At 43.4% G+C, this 23,403-nt stretch overlaps 1 protein-coding gene across 2 annotated transcripts in view; it reads right to left on the bottom strand.

Annotated features, from left to right (window-relative positions):
• KIF26B (kinesin family member 26B) overlaps window positions 1-23,403 on the bottom strand; it is a 295,268-nt gene that overhangs the window by 21,949 nt on the left and 249,916 nt on the right. For both annotated transcript variants that reach the window (XM_040551406.1, XM_040551407.1), the window contains 2 exons: window positions 4,950-5,112; window positions 406-3,841 (listed from right to left, as the gene is read on the bottom strand). In XM_040551406.1, the coding sequence (XP_040407340.1) occupies window positions 406-3,841; window positions 4,950-5,112 (3,599 nt within the window). The remainder of the gene's footprint in view (window positions 1-405; window positions 3,842-4,949; window positions 5,113-23,403) is intronic.

The raw sequence follows: 23,403 nt of genomic DNA, 5'->3' as shown, positions 1-23,403 counted from the left end.
GTTAGTCTGTGCCTAAAGTGCTTAAGAATAACAATTACATTTGACTGCCTCGCAAAGGCATCTTTTTGGAATCAAATCAGAAGAATATTTGTACAAATAAATACTTGAATGCAATGGCCACTGGCAACATGGAACAGCTTTAGGGATATGTGTTCTGTTAATGTGAAATAAATCTAAGTGAAAAGGGTGAGGGGGAGACTCCGCTGCATAGGCAATGCAAACATACAGAGTTGTGCACGTTGCAAAATGAAGAAGCTGAGAGCCCAGGACACGTAACCTGGCGCGGCTTCTCTGCTACTAGATACAGCTGGCACTGAACTAGCTCATCTTCAGGGTTGGCCTCCCCACCGTGAACTTGCTTTCTGCTTTTGTCTGTGTCCCTCTTTCACATCACCGCAAACTTACCCGCATTTGAGCGTTTCTTTGGATTTTTGAGACTTCGGCACCTGCCGCTGGCAGAGCTGCTGTTCTCGCTCATGGAGTCTTGCGCGGAAGAGGCACTCCCCGTCGCCTCGCTGTCCCTCATCATGCTCTCGTAGCCACTGCTGCCCCCACTGTGGTAGAACAGGGCGGTCTTCCCCATGGCGGGGGGCAGCTCTCCACTCAGGACGCTGCTGTTATCGCTTCCGTGACCACTGCTACAGCGGTGAGGTTTCCGGGGAGGGGTGATCTTGCTGTAAGGGGATGGCAGCATGTGAACGGCCGGCTTCTCCTCTCCGTGAAGGCCCCCACGCTCCTCTGCCTCTGAGTTTCCCCGCAGCTGCAAACCTCTGGAGCCGGCGCTGCCTTGGAGTAGCTCTGAAATCCGCCCGTTGACAGCCCGAAGCGGCAATTTGGAAGCGAGGCTGGAGCCTCGGTTTCTGCTGAGGGACTGTGTTGACCAGGACATATTCTTCCCACTTGGAGGCAAACTGGAGCTCTGCCCGACGGACTGAGGCAGAGACTTGGTCGAAAAGCTGAGTGTTTTGGTGGCAGAGGCAGACAGGCTTCGGGCCTTGGGACTCGCCAACAGGAGCTTGCTGACAGCAGAGATCTTTGACTGTCCAGCTTTTGGGGAGGCCCCTGCAGACTGTGAGAGCCCCGAGTTGGTTGGTGAGGACATGACACTGCGACTGACGCTCCTTCCAGCCCTCGGCATGGTGGTGTCTTTGCCAGGGTTCATTTTGGAGCTCACAGAGGACAGGCTTTCTGCTCTTTCCAGTGAGAGACACTCATAGTGACTTCCTGTGGACCTTCCAAGGGAGTTGGTCCTGCTGGCGAGCTGCTCCAGCTTGGCACTGAACAGCTTGCTGCTGCTGTTGTTGCTGCTGCTGTCAATGCCAGGGCCCTTGGGTTTGGCATTCAGCTCCTCAGGGAAGCTGGTCAGGAAGGGCCCGGGCTGGCTGGAGGGACTACTGGTGGTGCTGCTGGCAGCGCTGTGCTGGGGGCTGGCTCTGTTCTTCTGATCCAAGCTTGACTTTCTCACTGGCGGCAGAGGAGGGGTCCCTTTGGGGCGAGTGAGGACACAGTGTTTGGGAGAGGCCATTTTTTTGTCTAGGCTAGCCTTAGAAAGCTGAGGGTGGGCAGGAGAGCTGGCTCCGCTACTGTCAGTGGCAGTAGGAAGGAGGTGACTGTCAGGTTCCTCCAGCTTGCCTGATTTTGGGAGCCCTCGAGGGAGGCTGCGGCTCTTCAAGCCATCAATGGAATGAACAGGGCTTTGGGTTGCAGAGCCTGATGCTGCCATCTCACACCCATCCACGATCCTCTTCAGACTGTCAGATCCTGGGGAGACAGAGGTGTCCCCACCACTGCTGCTGCTAAACCTGTCTGCTGAGGACTGCTTTGTGCTGTGCTCAGGCTTGGCTGGAACTGTGGCCGTGTCAGGCCTTGGCCCATCGCTGCTCCCAGAGCTGTCCTTTTTAACATCTTCTTCTCTCTTCAGCCAAGGATCTTCAAATTTGATATCCTTCTTAGCACTGGATTCTTTCCCCTCATGGGAATGGGCAGCCTTTGGGTCTGCAGTTACTGCTGATACAGCGTCATCAGTGTCCTGTGCTTTGAAGGGATTAACGGCAATACATGGATAAACAGTAATGTTTGTCTTCATTGGGATGTAGCCCTCACAGCTACTGAGGCTTGCAGTGTTTTTAATTGTGACAGTAGTTTTCCCTAGAGCTGATATTTTACAGCCTTTGATGGGTGGCACTTTGCCGAAAGCTTCCTCCCCCATTTCTGACAGTATGAGCATGTTGTCAGTCACTGGCTTCTGTTTGTCACCTACACAGATCATGCTGGCACTTTGTATGGTGCTTGCAAACTCAGAAACAGGGGGTTCTGCCATTGCTTCTCCATGCCCATAGCATGCCTGGGCAATGAAACTGTGGCATGACTGTTCACCATCACTCCCTGTGCTCATTTCACTCAACCATGAGCTGATAGATGAGCGCCTGCTGCCATCATCCTGGGATTTGTCATCCAGGCCCAACTTTGGAAGTGGCAGGAACTGTGTGATGCTGACTTCAGACACAGGAGCTGCACTGGAGTAACATTCGAGATCTTCGGATATGCTGCTGATGATACTGACTGGCCTAGACCCAGAGGCCAAAGCCTGCACAGAGCAGTCACTGTTAAAACTGATGATGCTGGTTGGGCGCCCATTGTCCAGGACCCCACTAATGGTTAGCTCTTCTACAAGGGTGAACACCAGCTCGTCTTCTCCATTCAGTTCCAATGGCTGCTGCACAGTCACCATGGTGGTGCTCAGTATCTCCTTCTTGGATTCAGAAGAAATGCTTTGTTGCTGATCTTCATCAAGAATGGTCTCTTCGAAATCCCCACTGCTGGAAGACACTGACTTCTTCATGATCTGAGGGCTCATTCCTACAGGTGGGGTCCGGATTTCTGGCTGTAATGAAGATTCACTAGATGTCATCCCAGTATCCTTACTCAGAGGAGCTGGTGGGGGAGTGGTGCTGGGCAGGACTCCTTTCTGTGTATAGACCTTGCACCTCTGGGAAGGAGAAGTTGGTGGTTTGTACTCAGATGTTTTGGAGAGGCTTGCAATGCCAAGCCGAGGCGAACCCATTGGCCTAGGTTTGCCTTCCACAAATCCACAGGTGTTGAGACCTTCTCTGCTGCTCTGCAAGCTGGTGCTGTGTGCTAACTGGCAAGAGCTAAGCTCTTTACTAGAGCTGCCTGTTACACTCCTGGGAGAAGAAGGAGTTGAAACATTAGTAAGAGCTCCAGAAGGAATGGGGGAGTGATTTCTTTTAGTTTTGCTGGGTGTTGCATTTATATTTTCCTTGGCTTCTCTATCAGGATACTGACATTCTGGCTTTGTATCTTCCTTATCTGATTCTGGTAAGTGGCTAAGCTCTGCCAGTTGGCTTGAGACAGAGCACTTAGACATCTGGTCTGAGCTAAATTGAGCAGGCATCTCTTCAAAGGGAAATTTGTCGGTCTCTTCACTGCCATCTATGCAATCCAGCCTCTCCTGGAGCTCTGCAAAGGTATTGCACTTCAGGCAATCTCTTTCAGATGTGCTGGGCCCTGATTCACTACCTTCCTCCAGCCTTCCCTCATTTTTGGTCTTTTGCAGTGCAGGAACTATGGGAACAAAGTCAGGGGGACCCTCGTTATCTGTCAGTTCCTTATCAGAAAGGGCAGTGCCATTGGGGCCGACATAAATCACTGTGTCACAGGACTGCTCGCTGCTGGACGAATAATCAGGATCACTTGACAAATGCAAAATAGGGAAGTCTGGGTCAACGGTGTTTCTGGAATGGAAAGGTCTCAGCTGGGTTGGCCGCCGCATCCTGCCCTCCTCACAAGAGCTCTCTCCTCCAGAAGAACTCGATGTGTACTGCAAGATCAGAGAGACAGTGACCGTGACATTTAAGTATTGCAAACAGCTCCTTGCACAAAGCATACGCACAAAAATGTCACAGTCGCATCTAAACAGGGAAATCTCTAATGCACAGAGCTCTGAAGCCTTTTATATTCAGTCTTACAGCAAACACACGGCAGTGTTCAACAGAGAACCCAATGCCCCAGCTCTAAATGTCCCATTCTAAGAGTCATGAGATTTCAGAAATAAAAAGGACTGAATAAATTAATCAAGATCCCTTTTCTAATTTAGTCCAACCAAAGAAATCAGATATTTGCCAAAGGCTTTCCTGATTTTGTGTGTCTGAAGAGGAGTAAGAAAACTCATCACACAAATAAGGCACAGAAAATAAAGACAATCCCTTTTGGTCATACTACCAGTGTGTGGAATTGTATAATGTGTGCACAGAGTCTCTGAAGGCACACTGCTGTGATGGTGTGTGGACTGATTTCCTTCTCTTGTCTCTCTTCAAAGTTTTTGTCAATCCATAGGCAGTCAATTTAAATCAGACATTCACTGGTTGTACCCAATTCCCAATGCAAGCTATACAGAAGGAACCAGGCCTCCATAAACACAGAATTGGATACGGCTCACCATCTCTTTACTTCTTGGAAAATCAATCACCCATATTTAAAAGCAGTCAGAATAAAAGGAGCATTGGTACTGGCAATGGAAACATTGGTTTGCATTTATTTTGTTCCTGCTCTCTGTGAGAAGCACAGAGAACCTAATTCTTCATTAATCCCAATTTTCTTTACAGTAGTTTCATTCCTTATTATTTCATTAGTACTAAGAATATAATTGAAAATTTATGCTCTCAGCTGTATCACTAAGTAAGGACAGCTTACAAACCTGTTATAACAGGTATGTCTGAAGTCATTCCTCTATCTGAAGCTGAAGCATTTACCTCCCCTAGACTCTGCTATGTGCTCTGAGCCACTCGCCTAGGACAGTACATACAACCTATGCACTTTGGAATTGATTGCTGATGTTGTATATGCTGCTCTACCCAATTAAGGAGCCTTTAAAGTCCTTCTTGCTCCCCCCTCCAGCATTACAAGAAGGAAGTTATACATTGACTTACCTTAGTTTTCTTTTTCTTCATCCTGAGGACTCTTGATGCAATCTGGATAGTGGACAGCGTCTCAGCGTAGTTCCCCGCAGCGGCTGAAATGTGAGCTATCATTGTGGTACGGCAGTTCATATTCCCCAGGGACTCTCGAAGCAACATGGTGAGCTTGCTGTCTCTGCAAAATAAAATGAATTAAGGCTGCATTAGCGATCGAGGTTTCACTTTGACCATCGTGATGTGACTTGGGTCTCAGCAAGATTTTTTCCCCTCCTTTTAATGGAATCCTAATTAGTTCTGTTCCTCAGGTTTGCACTATCTTGTGTCTGCAGCTGAGCACACTGAAAGACCCTGGACTACGAATTAAACTTCTTTTGTCTTCCCAGTTCCTCCTCTATGTCTTCTTCTGGTCTCACTCCTTCAGCACTGTCATTTTTGTGAATACACAGAGTTGCAGACCAGCACTGGAGACTGTTAAGGAGCCACTGCAGCAGACTGCTGCCCTTTTCCAGTGTGCAGTGTACAAGCAAACTCTGGCCTAGCTCTGGAGGACAAGAATGTAGACTATTAGATTTGAGGACCCAAAGTTTTTCTTGCCTGCTGGGGCACTGCGTGATTCAATAATACTAGTAGTTAAATCACTGCAATTAATTTTGGACGATACTGGTGAAATACAAAACAATCAAGCCTTAAGACTTCTCACAATTGTTCTTTCATATTAGATCTTTTCTTCCGCTGAGATGGGAATCAAATTTTCTGTTCTTGCCATTTACTCTATTGTTCAGAACAGGATAGCTCTTGAAATGCTGATGCCTTATTGAGGGGCTATGACTGGACTAAGAATGGGAATTGTCAAGCATGACAATTTTAACAGCATAATGATGCATATATAATGTTTCCATGGTGTTCATCCAATCCTGTAGTCAAAAACATACAAAATATTTTTAAGGGAGCTTTAGCTACAAGATGCACAGGCTAGCCGACTAGCTGGAAAATAGTATCATTTTGAAGAGAGCATCTCCTACAATAAAGGTTGTGGATAATTGTTACATAGGGATCAAAGTAAAGACAACAGCCTAATATTTACCTACTGTTCAATGAATTGCTTTCACTGTTGTAATAATAGCAATACTGTCAGTGGTTATGGATCAGATTTTTGGGGCTCACTGTTCAATATCTGCTAATACCTATGGTGCATGCGTGCCCTTAAGTCATCCACATAACATTCCCAGCTGATAGGAATTCTGCATAAAGCTGCAATTTGTGGGAAATAAACCTATTTCTACTGGATAGGACTGACAGACAATCATCAAAATTCTTGAACCTCTATTTTGATTGGGAAAACAATAGCATTTTGGATGCATATTTCGATGCATCTAGCAATAAGGTTGGGGAGCTCCTAAATTGTGCTTCTTCTGAGTTTTCTAATACTCGTGATTTCAGCTAGGCTAGCAATACTGGATAGAAAATATTTTCTGTTTCAGAATTTCTGCTTCCTTCTGCTCCAGACTCATTGAAAACAGTCTGGCAGCTTTGAGAAACAAACAAACATCCATAAAGACTACACTGAGATGGCCTCACTCATTTCACTTGTGACCTAAGGCTGCTTTGAATCCACAGATCCAGAGTTAATAGGCTGCTGTACCCCAGGTTAGTGGCCCTCCTTTCCATCAAGGAATAATTAAGATGTCAAATTTTGTACATCAGTTATTGCCACTCCAATGCAGAGTTAAACAGAAATTATTAACATCTGCACAGAAATCAATAACAAGACTTTCATTTGCTAGTGCTTCTATCATAGCAAAACATGAGACGACAGGGGAAAGGGCAAAAGAATGCATTCTGAACATGTCGGTCTCCTGGGAATACATAACCCATGCAGCCAGCATCAGCACGCTGCGGCATGGCTCTCCTAGAGCTATATGCATTATGAATATAAAATAATCTGTGCCATCTGCCTTGTACTGAAATGCACACTTGCAAGAAGAACGACAGAGGAAATTCTTATTCTATAATTCAAATTCTATGACATAGACCAGAAAGAAACTAAAGGGCAGATTTTTTTAGGATTGAAGCAGGAAAATTAGCAGCAAAAAAGCCCAACCAATACTGATTTCTAATTTCAGAGTTTCCACATTCAGTACTGCCTGTATCTTGACTGTCTGCTTTGGACACAGAAAAAATTAGTCTCCTGTCACTATTGTATATTGAAAAATAAAATAAAGAGGAAGAAATTTGCTAACCTCATATTTTGTCAATCTAGACATTGTCATAAGACATTTCACCTGTTCATGATTCACTGATCTCTCACAACAGCACCTACCAACTTCTGAAAGAAAGAATGAAAAACAAAGGGAACATAATAACACAAACATGTGGCTTAGCAACTATTAGTTTTTAACTCACCCTATCTCAGCAAGTAAAATTATTGACAAAATACTTTGTGCATCTCACTGAAATTCACCTATCATACAGTGTGAGATGAGAAGTAGATGGTTTGCTCTTCTGAGTGCTGACATGGTATTTCTGCTTGAAAAAGGAAAGGCTTTGAATTGCTTCATTAGGTGATTCACAAGCTGTTATTTGCAAAAGCAACATTTCCTGTGAAGCCTCCAGTTTTACAAAAAGAAGGTCTGGACTGAAAGAGTTTTGAGAAGGAAGAACTTTGTTGCTCTTCTGCCTGTGCAAAACAAAGACATCGGAAATTTTGAAGAAAGCTCACAGAAGGGCTGCTGCTTCTGGGTGCGTTGCTCATTAAATTAAGCAAAGGCTGGTTTGTAGAAGGTTACAGATTTCTCACAGCAGCACTGTGAACTGTTTTCTATTTCTTGTCTTCTGAGACCACCATACAAACTGGGATCAGTGTGAATTAGTTCTTTCACTGGCTCAGCAAGAAGGAAAAAGCATACATATTTCTGTTCCTCTTAAACGTATCTATCTTCCTTCCTCATGATTAATTATACCCAGATTCAAACAAAATAGAATCATACATTAGAAGAATGAAGTACTCAAGATAATGACAAGTTTGCTCAGACACGGCCTAAATCACACTTGACTATGTGCATTAAGTACAAGTCCATAATTTCATAACTGGATACTATTTTTCCACTAGACCCCTACCTGAATCACTGCACAGGATAAACACTGCTCACTGAACAAGAAGTTATCCAGTCTTTCGTTTAATCCCTGCCTTTTAATGTGCGGACTTGTGCCTTATCTACTGTTAGGTCTACACAAACTTAGTTCTGCATCCAGAATGACTTATTTCTTCAAAGGCTTTTTTTCTCTTTCCTGTGGAGCTCATCAATGAAGTATATCTGATGAATGCCTCTGAGGTGAGGTATATAATCCCCTGTTAATACCTGCAGCATTGAAGACTTCACTAAGCATAGGTGTTTGGTGTGAAGCACTGATCTTTCAGAGTACTGAGCATCATACTGTCTTTCATATTCAAAGTACAGCTTCCTTTGACTTCTGTTGCAAAGAAAATGGTGCAGCTGTTTCTCAGCCTGGGTACCCAACAAACCAGGAGCATGCAGGAACAGCCTACCTACAAACAGTAGTAATGCATCGGCAGAACCAGTTCTGAAGGTGGTACCAGCTCCCTTCAGAATACCTCCCTGTTCTTGCACAGCTCCAATTTCTATACACCTTTCAATACACCTTCCAACTTCTGTCATGGGTCAAGGCAGGAATCTATTGACAATGACCACATCACATTACAGTCCCGATTCATCTCCAAAGACAGTCCTTCATTTGCCTTGAAAAAGATGATAATTTTATGGAGAAAATAAAGTCCTGCAGAGAAAACAATATATATAGCCCATGAGGCCATAGTAAGTTTGCCAATATAACCTTATTACTGGCATTTTCTGCCCCTGTAGTAATCGACTTCACAATCTGCATATTCTTCTTATATATTTTATGTCATTTCAGCTGGATTTATATTTACACTTCAATGAGGTATCAGCAGGCCTGAAACCTTCCCATGTATTAAAAAGCCTCAACTGCTGAACAAGCTGACCAGCTGGCAGCAGCATCCAGCTGCCACTTTTTGTATGGACAAGTAATAGGGAAGGAGGAGGTGACTCACGATTTACCTTGCAGTTTTGTTAGTATTTGCTGCTGGTGAGGAACAGTGAGATTCAGGAGCACTGCAATCCTTTCCTGCACTACAGGAGAGTTTTGCTCTCATGTGCTCACACCCTCTTTGCCATGCTCTTCTCTCATCAGACACTTCTGTTCCCTTCTATCAGTGTTTACCCTGGGCTTTCCTCATCCACCCTTCTTCTTCATTCTCATTCCTACACCATAATCCTCACCCCCCTGCTCCCTCCTGAAGTGGCCCAACACTACTCCATTTCATGCTGCTGTGCTCTAACCACGTAAACCAGACTTTGCCAGTCTCCAGCATCATTGCTAGCACCTCTCCCAGTACTGATCTCCTCTTTCCTCCTATTAATGTCCTCCACTGTCACTGTACAACCACCAAAACCCCTCTCCCCACTTGAGTCCCCTCAACTGCTCACTGATACCCATCAAAGGCACCCCATAACCCCCACATAACTTGGCATGGCTCATTGCACCACACTACATAGGTGAGGGGGCATAGCATGGACAGAGCCTTCCTGTATTTTCCCGCATCTGTCAGATCCTTCAGCTTTATGAGAATTCGTGCTAGTAATGTGTACAAAATGTGTTTTGCAGAAAAGAGGCAAATGATAATTGCTTTTGTTTAGGGCTGCAAAATAGAATTCATGAATGGAAAATGAAGCAGTAAGAATAAATATTATGCTCAGTAAATTTGCAGGAATTTTCATTGCCCAGCATCTCATTCTTTGTATAGGAAAGGCAAGGACAGAGCTTTTCCACAAATGGAGGGAATGCTGGAGAGGAAGATCCAGCTAAAGTCCTGGAATCATGATTTTTCTGTGGAATTATTAAACAAATCCTATTACACTCTTTGCTCCCCCCCCCTCCCACCTTAATGAAAATACTTTCCTTGTCTTCCCCTTCCACTCACCCCACTACTATAAGGATTTTGGCTATTCAGTGACAAAAGCAGCACCATCAGGAATAGAAATAATAACACTCTACAAGGATTAAAATACAGTATTACAAATAAACTTTAGGACGTGCATGGGTGTGTGTTTGTGCTCTCTATTAATCATACACCTTGGTGTATTCCTAGGCACTTGGCCAAAAGAAAAATGTTGTCAAGTCCCTCAAGGTGTTATTGTTACAGGATAAGACGATGTATGCCCTCAGGTGTCTTGTAATCTAATTATTTACAGGGGTATGTCAAAGGAAAAATCTCTGGAACTATGGCAGCTATTTTTGATCACAAAGTCTTAACTCTGCTCCCTTGTGCTAATGCACAGCTTTATTCGTAGTAATAAATGCTTGCATAATGAGAGAATCATATAAATACTCCATTTGGTTTTGGCTCCTATTGTATGGAAATAATTTCTACAGAGGACAGTTCATAACTTAAAAGGCACAAAACCAACATTGGATGTTACAGGTAGGTAGCAACTGAGTTCATGAAGAACCAGTGTAGCTTGCTTAGCTATGTCTTTCCCTTCTGTTAATAATTTTTACAGGAGGGGCAAGGAAATAGGAGCAATGTGGGTAGGCACAAGCAAAGTGAGGCCAAGTGGCTGGTAAAGCCACTCGGTGATTCAGCCATGTAAGCCTGGCTGTGTAAGCAGAACAAAGCAAGGCAGTTGAAGAAATATGGGTAACATGTTGGACCTTTAGCCTGGGGAATCCTTCACCTGATAAAATGAGGCACTGGGGAAATTGCAAACTTGTTCCAGATGGAGGCTACCTAGCCTTAAAGGGAAAATTAAGCGAAGTGAAAATCTCCAACACTACAGTTAGTTATCTTGTATGAAGTACACCAGCACAAAACAGAAAGCTGTCCTCACTACACAGGGGAGTGGGGAGCCAGCTGAAAGGAGCATACTGGGGAGATACTGTGGTCAGATTCATGTGCTGGGAACATCAAAATCAGGTATGAAAGGATGTGACACTGCAGAAGTCAAGGGCAGGAAAAAGGAGTTGCTGTAGTCAAGTATGGGATGGAAGGGGCTTATACTTGAATTCTAATATTAAAAAATGTATATGAAATGTAGGTTTTCCTCCCACAACTCTTGTCTTGTAGCAGCCTGTGCAAATTTCATATTGCGGAACGATCCTTGTGCATGTGACAACACATAAGCACGTGACAGATGCACAAAATGGCATTTTTTTCTTTCTTTTCACCAAAGACAAAAATTAATAATAGGACAACCCAAATAGCTCCAGCTACACTGACTCCTTGAAACTGACTGTCCCTCCGACCATAAAAACCGATGGTTTAAGAGATGTAACTTTGCATAGAAGTAGCTCCCAAAGATGGTGAAACTTTAATAGTCAACAAAATAGCCAAAAAGAAGCCTGATATCCAGAAATGACATAGAAATTCCCCAGACTGGAGGTTCCACTGACTGGTCTCAGCAATTCAAGCTTATCCACAGTAGATCTACCTCACAATAAAGCAGTTTCCGTGGTTTCTGACACTGCCAGCCAGGGTCTGAGCTGCACACCTCTATACCAGCCCTGGGGAAGCCCAGAGAAAGATGTCCCCTCCCCATCACCTCTTGCTCCCTTGTGCCGCCAGCAGAGCTGAACCAGCACGGGCTCCATCCTCCAGCTCCTAGCACAGAGCCAAACTCCACTCACAAGGAACCATTAAAAACACACAGACAAAGCACAACGTGAATCAAAAGAAAAGGATCCTGGTTGGCCTAGCTGTCATTACAGTGCCAGCTCCAAATAAATTCTCGGCTGAAAAACAGAAGCTCAATTAATCCAGGGAGCTAATTAGGCTCTGCAAGTGTATGTTGGAGTTAAAGCCAGATTCCCCCAAACCAGCAATGCCACAGAAAATCCTGAGCAGTAAATAGACTGTGATTTACAGGAGAAAAAAAAAATCCCACAGTTAAAACCAATAATGACACAGATTTTAAATAATTTAAAGACTTTGCATGCAGCCAGGCTCTGTCGTAACCTCTAACAAAGTACACTCACAAAGGGAAGGAAAAAGCCTCCCCTCCTCGGCCCCCCCATCCTTTCTTGCTTGGCTCCCTATCCGGAAGCATCACAGGGGCTCCGCTTATCACTGTGAAGCGATTTGGTTGCTTTGAATGAGAGGACAACATTTGTACCCACTTCTGAACAGCCCCTGGAGTAGCTGAGGAGACTGCCTGCCTCTGCTGGGCTGCCTGTGTCCTGGGAACAAACCAGGTGGAGAGCCAACACCATTGCTACAGGGCAGTGATGGGGGAAATCATATAGCAAAAACGAAACACAAGGACACGTTCCCTGGCAATCTGTTGGTGACACGTTCTGGAAGCCACCTTCACAGCAGCCCCTCTGGTGGCTGATTCGGGTGGGTGATGGCCTGAGCACAGCGAGGAGATGCCTACAGCAAGGGCAGCGGACACCTCAGCTTTCATCTCAGTGCAAGCAGCAAGCACCTGCCCACCAGGTTGTGTACACCCCAGACAGCTGGGTGACCATTTCGGCTGCCTGCCTGGTGAATACAGCGTGGTCATTTGGAAGGGGGACAGAAATGGCGCTCGCTGCTGTGCACAGCGGCACCCGCTAGCCCTGGAAGCAAGCAACAGCACTTTGCCCTTTGCTTTCAAGGAGTGTTATGATTCATACGTACCGAGAGTGGAATACCAGGGTTATTTCCTCACACAGAAAATTAACTTCAAATGTTTGTAATTGATCCATGAATATTCATGATCTTTTGGGAGGATTTCATAATTACTTCATTCTGGTTAGACTCATTTGATCTGCAGTAGAGACAGCAGTAGTTTACGCTCCTTCATCAAGACGCCAACAATTTGGCAGCGTGACCTTCCCAGTTTCCTGTGCTGGAGAGCAGCTCTAGTTATCCTAATTGCAATCCCAAATGGAGTGGTACCTGAAAATAAATTGACTGCTGTTCGGTTTTAGAAACCGCTCCACTTGGAAGTGCTGGTAGCGTAAACAGATGACATCTCCAGGAAACTGGAAGGTCACTCAGCAAAGTCCTTTGCATTTTGATAAGTAAGATTTTATATGCCAGCCCCCTGCAGCCTTCAACCCACAGCATTATCATAGAGGAGGAAGAACACACACACTCCTGCACAGAAAAAAAAAAGAAGAAAAAAAAATGGAGAAAAAAAAAACAGACTTCATCTGCCATTAATATTATGAAAATTATACAGTTCATCTATGCTACTCACTAGACCTATTCCAGATGAAAGTTAGGTTTAGAAGTTTATTCTGCCCATGCATCTGTGCACAAGTTTGCCTTATCGCCTCCAGCAATAAACTTTCAGCCTGTTGGTTAATTTAAAGAAACTTTGAGAAAACAATTTAAAAGCCTCAAAGTCTCCACAAGTATTGTGAGAACTGATGGCTGGGTGGATGGATGAAATCTTATTTGTGCTCCCACAGCAAAGTGGCTGAGAGTCCTTAAACTCTACCCTTGAACACACAAGGGGAAGATACACAGGTAAGAGAAATTGCCAACCACATGGCAACTTTCAGCCAGTATTTATACCTTTTTGGATGCCAAAATTAAGAGACAAATTGTTAGAAACATGATTTTCTTGATGCTGATCCTCTCAGAACTGCTCATTTAGATTAACAGACCAAAAAATATCCACTCATATGAAAGTGGATCTTGGCTATCAACTGTCAAAACACAAAGTAGAACAGTAAAAATATTAAATTAACAACATCAGAGCAAAATATACAGTCAAATATCTCAAGAATTAGTGCCATCCTTGGTAGTCAATTTATTAGCTCTTTAAAGTTCCTCTTCACATACAACTCCAAACTCTCCTTCACAGAGAAGCATAAAACTGTTAAAAGCTGCTAAAAGAAGCAATACGTCTTCATTGGCAGGGAAGATGGACTCTGCTACAGCCGATTGACGTGCTAATTTAGGACTGGAATCAAGCAGATGAAGCAAATTCCAAAACTGGGGGATTTTTATGTGTCATTTCCCATTTGTCAGTTGGGGATCCACATGCCTGAGTTGCTCAGGTCCAAACCATCTAGGAATTCAGGACTGATATTTTGGAATTCTGTACTGACATGTACAGGTATTACATGCAGATCCTAGACACTTGGAAAATCCCACTGAAGTCAGCAGATATGCGAGTCCATCATCTTCCAAAAATCTGGGTAACTAAATCTGGACTTAGTTGTCTAACTACACAGCTTCTCCTTTACATCTATATTCTTCCAAAAAGCAAAATGGACTAGAAAGCTGGTTTCACTTCACAGATTCCATTTTGCCTTTTTTCAAGTCAAAATAAGTTTTTTTTAACACCTGCAATGATGTTTGAAGAACCAGATGAATGGCAGAGTTCTCTGGCCCGTAAGTCCTTTGCCTCTATATTTGCACTGCCAACAACCAATAGGGGTGAGTTGAGCTTGTTAGGAACTGGAGAGAGACCAAAAACTCATTTCACATAAAAATTAATGGCCATCAGACAGCAACAACTTTTGTGTACAGATGGGCTGAGCTACCCTCACAATGGGCTGATTGAGAGATGTGATGAAACAGACTGAACGACAACAGTGATGATGCTATCTTGCACTGTAATTAAAGATCACAGATGAAAAAAATCTTTATCTGTGACTGGCTTGGTGATATCTGAAAAAAAGCCTCAAAACTGAGACTTTTATGAGCTGAAAACCATGGCAGTGTGGTCCGAACCCAGCTGGCACTGAAGTCAACAGAAAGGCTTCAGCAGGATTTGAGTTGGGCTTTTACAGATTCTGTGATTGGATGCATGAGATGATGAATTGAATAATCCCTTCTTGAAGTCAAATACATGGCAATGAAGTTAAACCATGGAACCACAGGCAGTTTTATGATGTGTTTAAAAGTTTTTGGCAGCACAGGGCCAAATCTAGCAGCTGCTGCAGGGCAGTGGGAATTTTCTCATCTATAAACACAGGCACAAGAAAACTAAATGTTTGGTTCTTTACCCCCCTCACACTTCATCATACTTTATTCATAGAGGATGCAAAATAAAACCTGAGGGACCCCAGTCTCCATGCAAATATTTCTTATTGTAAGTAAAAGTGGTCAAATCAATATATAATGATTTTAAATGTATATGTATTTGTCACGTAAACCATTTGGAGATTGGCCGTATCAAATACATTTATCTTCATCTATGCAGCAATTTAAAATATTAATGATGCACATGCATTTTTCATATTATCTGAAGTTTTGCTCCCCCTTTAAATGGATTCTTTATTTTAGTGGGATTTATTTTGCCCACTATAATGGCATTAATTAGACAAGCTCCTCAATAGACTCTCATATCTCCAGCACTTCAGCGATCTCTTAATAGCCTGTGACAGCAAAGAAAAGGAACTCTTTTAAACTTGCTGTTTTGTAACCTTACATAGCTTGCAGTTTTACCTGAGGTAACCAGAGCATGTTTTAGAATTCAATAGGCATCTATTACACCCAGAAAATCAACTGTAAATTTGAGTATTTCCATGCTAATAGCTGCCTCTCCACAAGATTGGCAGTTAGAACAGACTTGTGAGTGCCAGAAAGCAAAATACAACTACTACTGTTTGTATGTATTTAGCTTTAAATGATAAAAAGATATCTATTAAAGAGTCAGCTGTTCAAAATCCCAGAAGCATTAAAATAAAATTTCGAACACAAGCTGAGCCAGTCTTTCACAAAAAGCCCCTTTCAACCTTCAACCATCTTCAGAAAGCCTCAAACTGGACTCATTTACAATGTGCCTGGAAGGGCCCTGTTCTGTTTACAGAGCTGCTGCTGAAGCTCGGTAATTCTCGCAGCTGAAAATAGTTGAGGCTGCGGGAATATTTTGGCAAAGTTCTTGTCCTAGTCTTATACTCTCTACTCTCTCTGCTGTTGAATTTAGTTAGACAGGATACTAGAGGGACATTTGGCCTGAAGCAGTATGGCCACTATTATGTTCTTAACTTTGTATTACTGTGGTTTACAGCAAGGCTCTGCAGCCTCCCTCCTGCATCCCCTCCGCATGCCCACTGCACTCTCCTGAGGATGGGGAAATGCGTTCCTCAGAATCCCGTCAGTCCCTGGGTGCTGGGTCTGCAGGCATAAGAGAGGCCCAGAGGAAAGATGGTCATTGTGTTAAGGACAGCATATGGCCAACGACCACAGAGAAGGAGGGAAAAGGAACACGTTGATTGTTCTGTGTTCCCGTGAGACTGTCATCAAAAAGGGGGTGATGCTTGGGGTGGGAAGAAACTGAATTATCACCTCCTGCTCCTGCCCAGTAGAGAGAATCTTATCCTCCATAAGCATTTACAAGACCCATACTGAAAACATTTGGGCTTCCTAGCACTGCCCACAACCACTGCCATTTCAGAGCAGCATGCTAGAAGCCATCAAATCTGTTTATTCATGTTCCAGCACGACCCTTTGGTTTCCATTGCTCTCACTCCCCAGTAATGGGAATACTCCTGCTGCATTAACAGGCAACACATTGCTGCTCACCCTCTCTCTGTTGCCTCACCCTATTTGGGTATAGAAGCAAATTAATTTAGTCTTCTCTCACAAGAATCACAGAATGGTTTGGGTTGGAAGGGACCTTAAAGATTAGCTGGATCCAGCCCCCTGCCATGGGCAGGGATACCTCCCACCAGACCAGGTTGCCCAAAGCCCCATCCAGCCTGGCCTTGGGCACTTCCAGGGATGGGGCATCCACAGCTTCTCTGGGCACCCTGTGCCAGGGCCTCACCACCCTCTGAGTGAAGGGTTTCTTCCTTATATCTAATCCAAACCCACCATCTTTTAGTTTAAAGCCATTACTCTTTGTCCTATCACTACACACCCTGACAATCCTGGTCCCCTCACCAGCCTTTCTTGTACTTCTTTCAGACTGAATTCATTCTTCATCCATGTAGGTGACCAGAACTTTAACCAGGAGAGGAATTGCTAGTCCTAATATTTATGCACAGGGGCATTAATATTTTTCTATTGCCATTCCTCATGTGTCTGCAGACTTCATTACCTTCTCAGTGTTGCATTGCCTGTGGACACCCGTGGTCATTAACCGACATGCCTAAATCAGCACAGACACCCCCACTCCTCTGTCTAGCTGATGAGCTCCCAGATTTCAGTAGAAATTGTTAGCAGTCTGTCAGAGCAAGCCCTTGCACAGGCCATTAATGCCATTTCTATTACTCTAGCCCTCAAGGTCCTGCAGCTGCTCCCAGCTGATGTTCTTCCTTTGTACAGACGATGGCTCTTCGCTTTGTGCAACCAGCCACTGTGATTAGCATGCTCCTGCTTTGTGTGTCAAGGCTGCTGATAATAACATGAAATAAAATCTCTCCCAAAACTGATCCTTGAGGATCTTCCCTGGTGGCCTTTCCTCTACTCTGATAGCTCCCACTTCAATGCAAACAACTGCTGCCTCATCAGTCTTCACTATCAGATGCATCTTACAGCTCCCTGTCTTCTTCTGCTTAAGAAATAATTCCTCATGGGGCTCCAATTCAGTTATTTACTCAAGTCTAGACAGATGACATTTACCACTGTTCTTTCACCTAGAAAATCAGACATTAGGTATCATTATGCACAAAAGAGACGGCGAGGGTTGTATCCGGGGCTGTCATGGAGGAGTGCTTAATTTAAATGCACAAGTGGCTATTCCACAATTCCACTTCTTGGAACAGCCAAGAACTATCAAGGCTCCCCTTCAAGAAGATTATATCTGGTGTCTGTACTTACTCTAAAGTGAGTTTAAACTCACTCACACCTTCAGGATATGTCCCTCCAACACGTGAATGCTAGTACTGAATATATGTCGTAGCAGGACTTTCTTAACATTTCAGTGTTAACCTCTGCAGCTATCACAATAGCAAAAATTGATCATTTAATTCAGACAATCTAGCAGTGAACTCATTTCAGCTCCTCTCTTCTCTCCATCCTCCATACACGCTGATGAGCAAATCATTTAGAGAGGGGCTTGTCTGCTGACTGTATGGATTTTACTCAGCAGGAAAATATATTCATCTAACTGCACTTTGAATGGTAAGGATCTGAATAAATGAAACGAATTGTTCTATGAATAGAGGAATTAATGAAGACTGGTTTCCTGTGGGTTTGCGACCTATGTTCCTCCATTTCCTACTCTTCTGCTGTCCCCTCTTCTCCATGCTTCCTATCACCTCACCTTGCTGCATCCCACTCAGCTCGTCTCATCAGTTTCTCCTCCTCCCCCTGCTGCCCTGTGTGAGCCAGCACACATGTAGAGCAGCACAGAGCAGTGCAGGGCTGCAGCCTCATGCCTTCCTGGCTCAGCCAGAGCGGGCACCTGCTTCTGCCCCCTCCCTCGCCCAGGCCCAGGAGCCTTGAGGAGGCTTCAAATGTCTGAAGGCCTGTCCCCATGTTAAATCTGAGTGGAAATGGTCAATTGAATGGCCAACTAAAAGATCTACTGGGATGACTGGAAAGAGACGTGATGATGTATCCTTCAGCGTCTTAGAAAGTGGCTAAAAATCTCTTGCAGTATGTATGCCAGAGCTAGTCCCGCTCTTCGAGCTGGTCAGACTCCACAGTTCTGAAACACAGCATAGTGCAGAGAAGTTTCCCACCACCAGCTACTGAGGACAGAAAGGACGTTCCCCATATTAGCATTATGAGAGTGATTAGAGCCACCTAATTATAGCTCTGCAATGACAAAAATCTCAGCTCACAGATGTCAAGTTAGCCAGGCTTTTAAGTTCTTCATGTCCTGTGGCTTAGATTATTCCTGCTTTATAATTTTTCAGATCCATATTACAATTTTATGTCCAATTAATTCTCTGGGAAGATAGCAGTTCTCAGATGAATGTGGAGTAAATACAATCAATAACAAATGGGCTGTTATGAGAGTTCAAGTCACTATGGTATTGTTAACATTTTCCAGTAGGCCAGGTTTAGTTTTTTGTTTTTGTTGTTGTTGTTTCATATGATGTATGACACATTAAATACATAGCAAATGGTTTTAAGGTCCCTGTTTTCAAAGCTGCTACTGTATCAGTTTCCAAAAATGGTAAATTATGACGCAAAAGGGACCAAAGAAATTTGTCAACCCACAAATACTCCCTCAGTGCAACACATTTGCATATAGTTTAGCTAAGAGGTGTATTTGACCCAGGCATTTATAATTAACTCTTAACTTATCATACATAAAGAAAAGCTTTATATTAATTTCAATGTTTTTGTTGCAATTCCAAGAAACACCAATTAGCTATCAAATGCTGACAACTTGCACTTATCACTGATTAGGGCTAGATATGAACTATAAACCTAACACATTACCATAGTGCAACAGCTCATTACCAGTCTAGCTTTCCTAGCTAATCTTTTCTACTAATTTTTATTTAGGGACCTTCTGGCTAGCTCATCTGAAAATTATACGCTAATGATCTGAGCAGAATTGAGAGCTTTAAACTGTAACACAGGAGAGAAAAAATTTCTATTTGATCTCCTTATGTTATGATAGATGCCATTTAATCAATTAGCACAGCAGTACACCTCATTCCAATCCAGATCTAGCAAATATAAAAGAAAACATAAAAGGGTGAGAGCTTCACACATCTCTAGACCTTCTCCACCATAAGACAGAGTGTCATATATATCATATATATGATAACAGAGAACGTTTAAGAGCACAGTCATGAGACAGCAGTCAAGACACTATTTCCTGTGGGTCTCCTACAAGTCCAGCATAGTGGATTGCCAAGGATGTGACTGCAGACAGTAGATGGGACATGTTAGAGACAGGGTCACAGGACTGTGCGCTGTCTCTCGCAAAGTGGCCCAAGAGGCATCCTGGGGTACCTGCTGCCAGTTAAGCCTCCAGAAGGTTTCACATGGGATGGTGGCCCCCTGGAATGGCCCAGAACCAGAAATGTGGCTTGTGTCTGCTTCCTTTACTTCTATTCTTCTTGAGATTATGAAAGTGTTTGAGGAGCTGCATCCACAGTACACACTCTGGACAATCATGGACTACAGATGCTGCAGCAGTGACAATGAGTGCTTCATAATTATTTGCTAGAATTTTATGCTAGAATTACATAGAATTATATGATAAACAAGAATTACTTCTGAAATAAATTGGAGATAAAGAAAAAAGGATATTTCATAATATTCACTTTTTAATGAGTACAAAGGTTTAAGGACGATAAGATGTAGGTAGGAAAGGGTAGGAAAATGTAAACAATCCACATTCTATAAAGCTTGTATAAATTAAGAGTATTACGGGATATAAAAGTTCTATATTTAATAACTAATACAAACAGATTGAGAGCAATGACAAAGATTTGAGAAGCAGCATAAGATCACATTTAGATGCTATCTCATTCCCTGTAATCTAACTGTGCTGGAGTTTCTTTTCTGAAGATTATGAGGTTCACCCAACAATACCAATAATCATGTCCTGTGCTTCCTGGACTCTGAATGAGTTGAAGATAGAGATGATCAAAATTCATACTAATGACTTAAAAAACAAAATATGTCGCTAATTCAACCACTCAAACACCTCCATCGTTGCTCTCTACTTATGCAATTCAAGAATTGGATAATGCCAGAGAACGGCATGCTGAGAAAGTTCTCAACACTGATCTAGTCCTGACCTTGAGATGATAAGCAGGTAGTCTCTTATCTGCAAGAAGCTGGACCCTTTTCCTAAACAGTGGTAGAGATTTTTTCTTCATACTATGGACAAAAGGAGCAATCATTCCTCAGTACTCCCTTTCTTGGAACCTGAAAAGCAAGGGGCGTGAAGACTTGTTGCTCTCTGCCCATCTTTCTAGATCTCCCAAAATACTGTTCTCTAGTTAAATACACAAAGGTTTGCAGATTTAACTGCAAGAAACATCTCAATATGAACATATTCAGACCACAGGGCAGAGAGATGTTCATTTATTATGGAAAAGGAGCTGGAAGGAAAAAGCACCATACATATTCCTATTGCATATTATGAGGTTAACCAAGGAGAACCTACTCTTGCATTCAGGTATTGCAAAACACTGTGAAAAGTGATACAGGCAGGATATCAACTGTAAGGTCAGTTAACTCAGTCCCTTTTTATTAAGATAATAATCACTGGTAAATAGTATTAGTTTGCTTCTGGCACAATAGAACTGTATTTCCAAATTGTACAGTCTTAGAAGGGAACTGATATGAAGCTCCAGTTACTAGCACAATTAATATACAGAGAAGAATACATAATTCATTAGATTTAATATGGATTACAGAATTAGATATTAATAGGAAAATTCTGGATTTTTATATTCCTGTGAGATGAATTAATGTAAAGCAACACACTGGGAATACTTGTCATGAAGTGTAACAGTTACTGGGTTTATATCTGTATGGACCATAAAATTATTAAGAAACTTATTTGTGCTCTGAACTTAGAGCAACTTTCAATATAGACAGATAAAATAACCGTTTAGTGCTTAAATGTGATATCGCTAGTCAAAATGATTCTCACATATCCACACTGTTATATTGAATATTACCTTACTATAATTTCACACACAGCCTGCAACGCTCTTCATTCAGCTAAACATTTCCTATTGAAAGGTGTGCTGTTTTGTTGCTGCTCTCTCCAATTACCCGTTGTTCTCTGGTCTTTGGCTAGGGGGACTTGTTTAGCAACAGGACAGTTTGCTCTCTGATCAGGCATCTAAACAGTTATTAGTGTGTAGCTGAGATTCCTTAAAAGAATCAGGCATCACCCTATAGAGAAGCACCACTGATGGATGGGACCTGGCCAATGGAATTAAAAATGTATTTTCATTGTCTTACTGCTCTATGGAAAAAAAAATGGTAGAAAAGTTTAAGCTAAACTATGAATTTTCTTGGGAGGACAAAAAAATCCATTTCAATTTTCACAGTACACCTAACAGAAGTATTTGATACCAGGAGAAACCAGGGAAGTTCTTCCACAGCACTGCAGAAACATCGTGGCCCTAGCTGGACAAGTCTTGACCCTGCTGGGAACACAGGTGACAGCCCTGGGGAGTGTGTACAGGAGAGAGACCCAAAGCACCGCATTCAGATTCACAGCAGCAGTAGCCTTTCCCCAAACAGCACCCTCATTGCCATGGGGCTTGCTGTGCTGAGAGGAACATTAGGGGAACTCTTATGACACCTGCGAATGGACACTGAGGACTCCACTGGTTGTGTGACCTACCTGAAGTTTGTCTGACACACACACAAATTATTTCTGGTGAACGAACCCATAAAGCACTGCAACCAAATGTAGCTCAAGACCAGCAAAAGCCACGAATTAAAATACCATTACACAACACATCTAAAATGGCAGAAGTCACCTAACAAGAGAAAAGAAAATCTGTTACCAGTTTAACAGGCTTATTTTATATTCTGTATATATATATATATATATATATACACAGTTCTCTCTGTGTGTGTGTATACACACACAGAGAGAGCAACTACAGCACAGTTACCCTCAGTTCCCTTTTGTACATGGACAACTATCTTCCACCACTCCAGAAGTGCCCATACATAAAAGGTGAGCAGGAGTCAGGAGATGCATGTGAGTGTGGTCTGACTGAGTACCCAGAGCTCCTGGCACAGTCTGTCTTTCTGCAGAAGTGCAGTTATTTCTGTAACACTATACCTTTGGAAACATTTTTTCCCCATGCAGTATATGCAAACTGGGTAGCAGATCTGGATACAGCATCTAATTCTTGTCCTCTTGCACAGGTGTGTAACTTCAAAGCACATCACAGGGAGCCTGTGAAAACCTTGTTTGCAACAGGGCGGAAATGTGGTCTAGGAGCACAAAGGATTCTCTTACCCTGTTTATATCTGGAGGCAGAAATGAAAATTTTGTCCAGTCCTTATATAAGACTGCTTCAGGGAGCTTCAGGTCCTACTGGCAGAGAGGTGATGAGGTGCTTTTAGTAGTTCTCGTTGTAAGTGGCTCCCCTCATTTGCTCTCCAGCTGTCTCCAAGATGAGCAGCACAGGTGCCTACTGCAGCCTGAGCTGCCCTGAGGGACTGGCACAGTCGACACAGGAGCTACAGGAGACCCCTGTCCCCTCGAGCTGCTGCAGAAGGCAGGCAGCACACCCAGCGGGGCCGCAAGCTCCAAGAGCAGGGCAGAGACCTCAGTGAGAGCACCCACTCCTGCAGAGAGCGACAGAGCCCTGGCTCAGGTTGCCCAGAGAACCTCCCTCCTTCGAGATCTTCAAAAGCCACATGGACATGGCCCTGGGCAATCTGCTCTAGGTGTCCCTGCTTGAGCAGAGGGTTGGACCAGATGACATCCAGAGTTCCCTTCCTTACCTCAGCCATTCTGTGATTCTGTGAACACATTATTCTTTCAATTCTGAGCCCCAGAATCCCTTCACATCTACTTCAGCTCCCAAT

Source organism: Cygnus olor, chromosome 3 (assembly GCF_009769625.2).
Source record: "Cygnus olor isolate bCygOlo1 chromosome 3, bCygOlo1.pri.v2, whole genome shotgun sequence".
NCBI lineage: Eukaryota > Metazoa > Chordata > Aves > Anseriformes > Anatidae > Cygnus > Cygnus olor.
The sequence above is the reverse complement of the archived record's forward strand: the minus strand, read 5'-3'. Positions and strand labels throughout refer to the sequence as shown.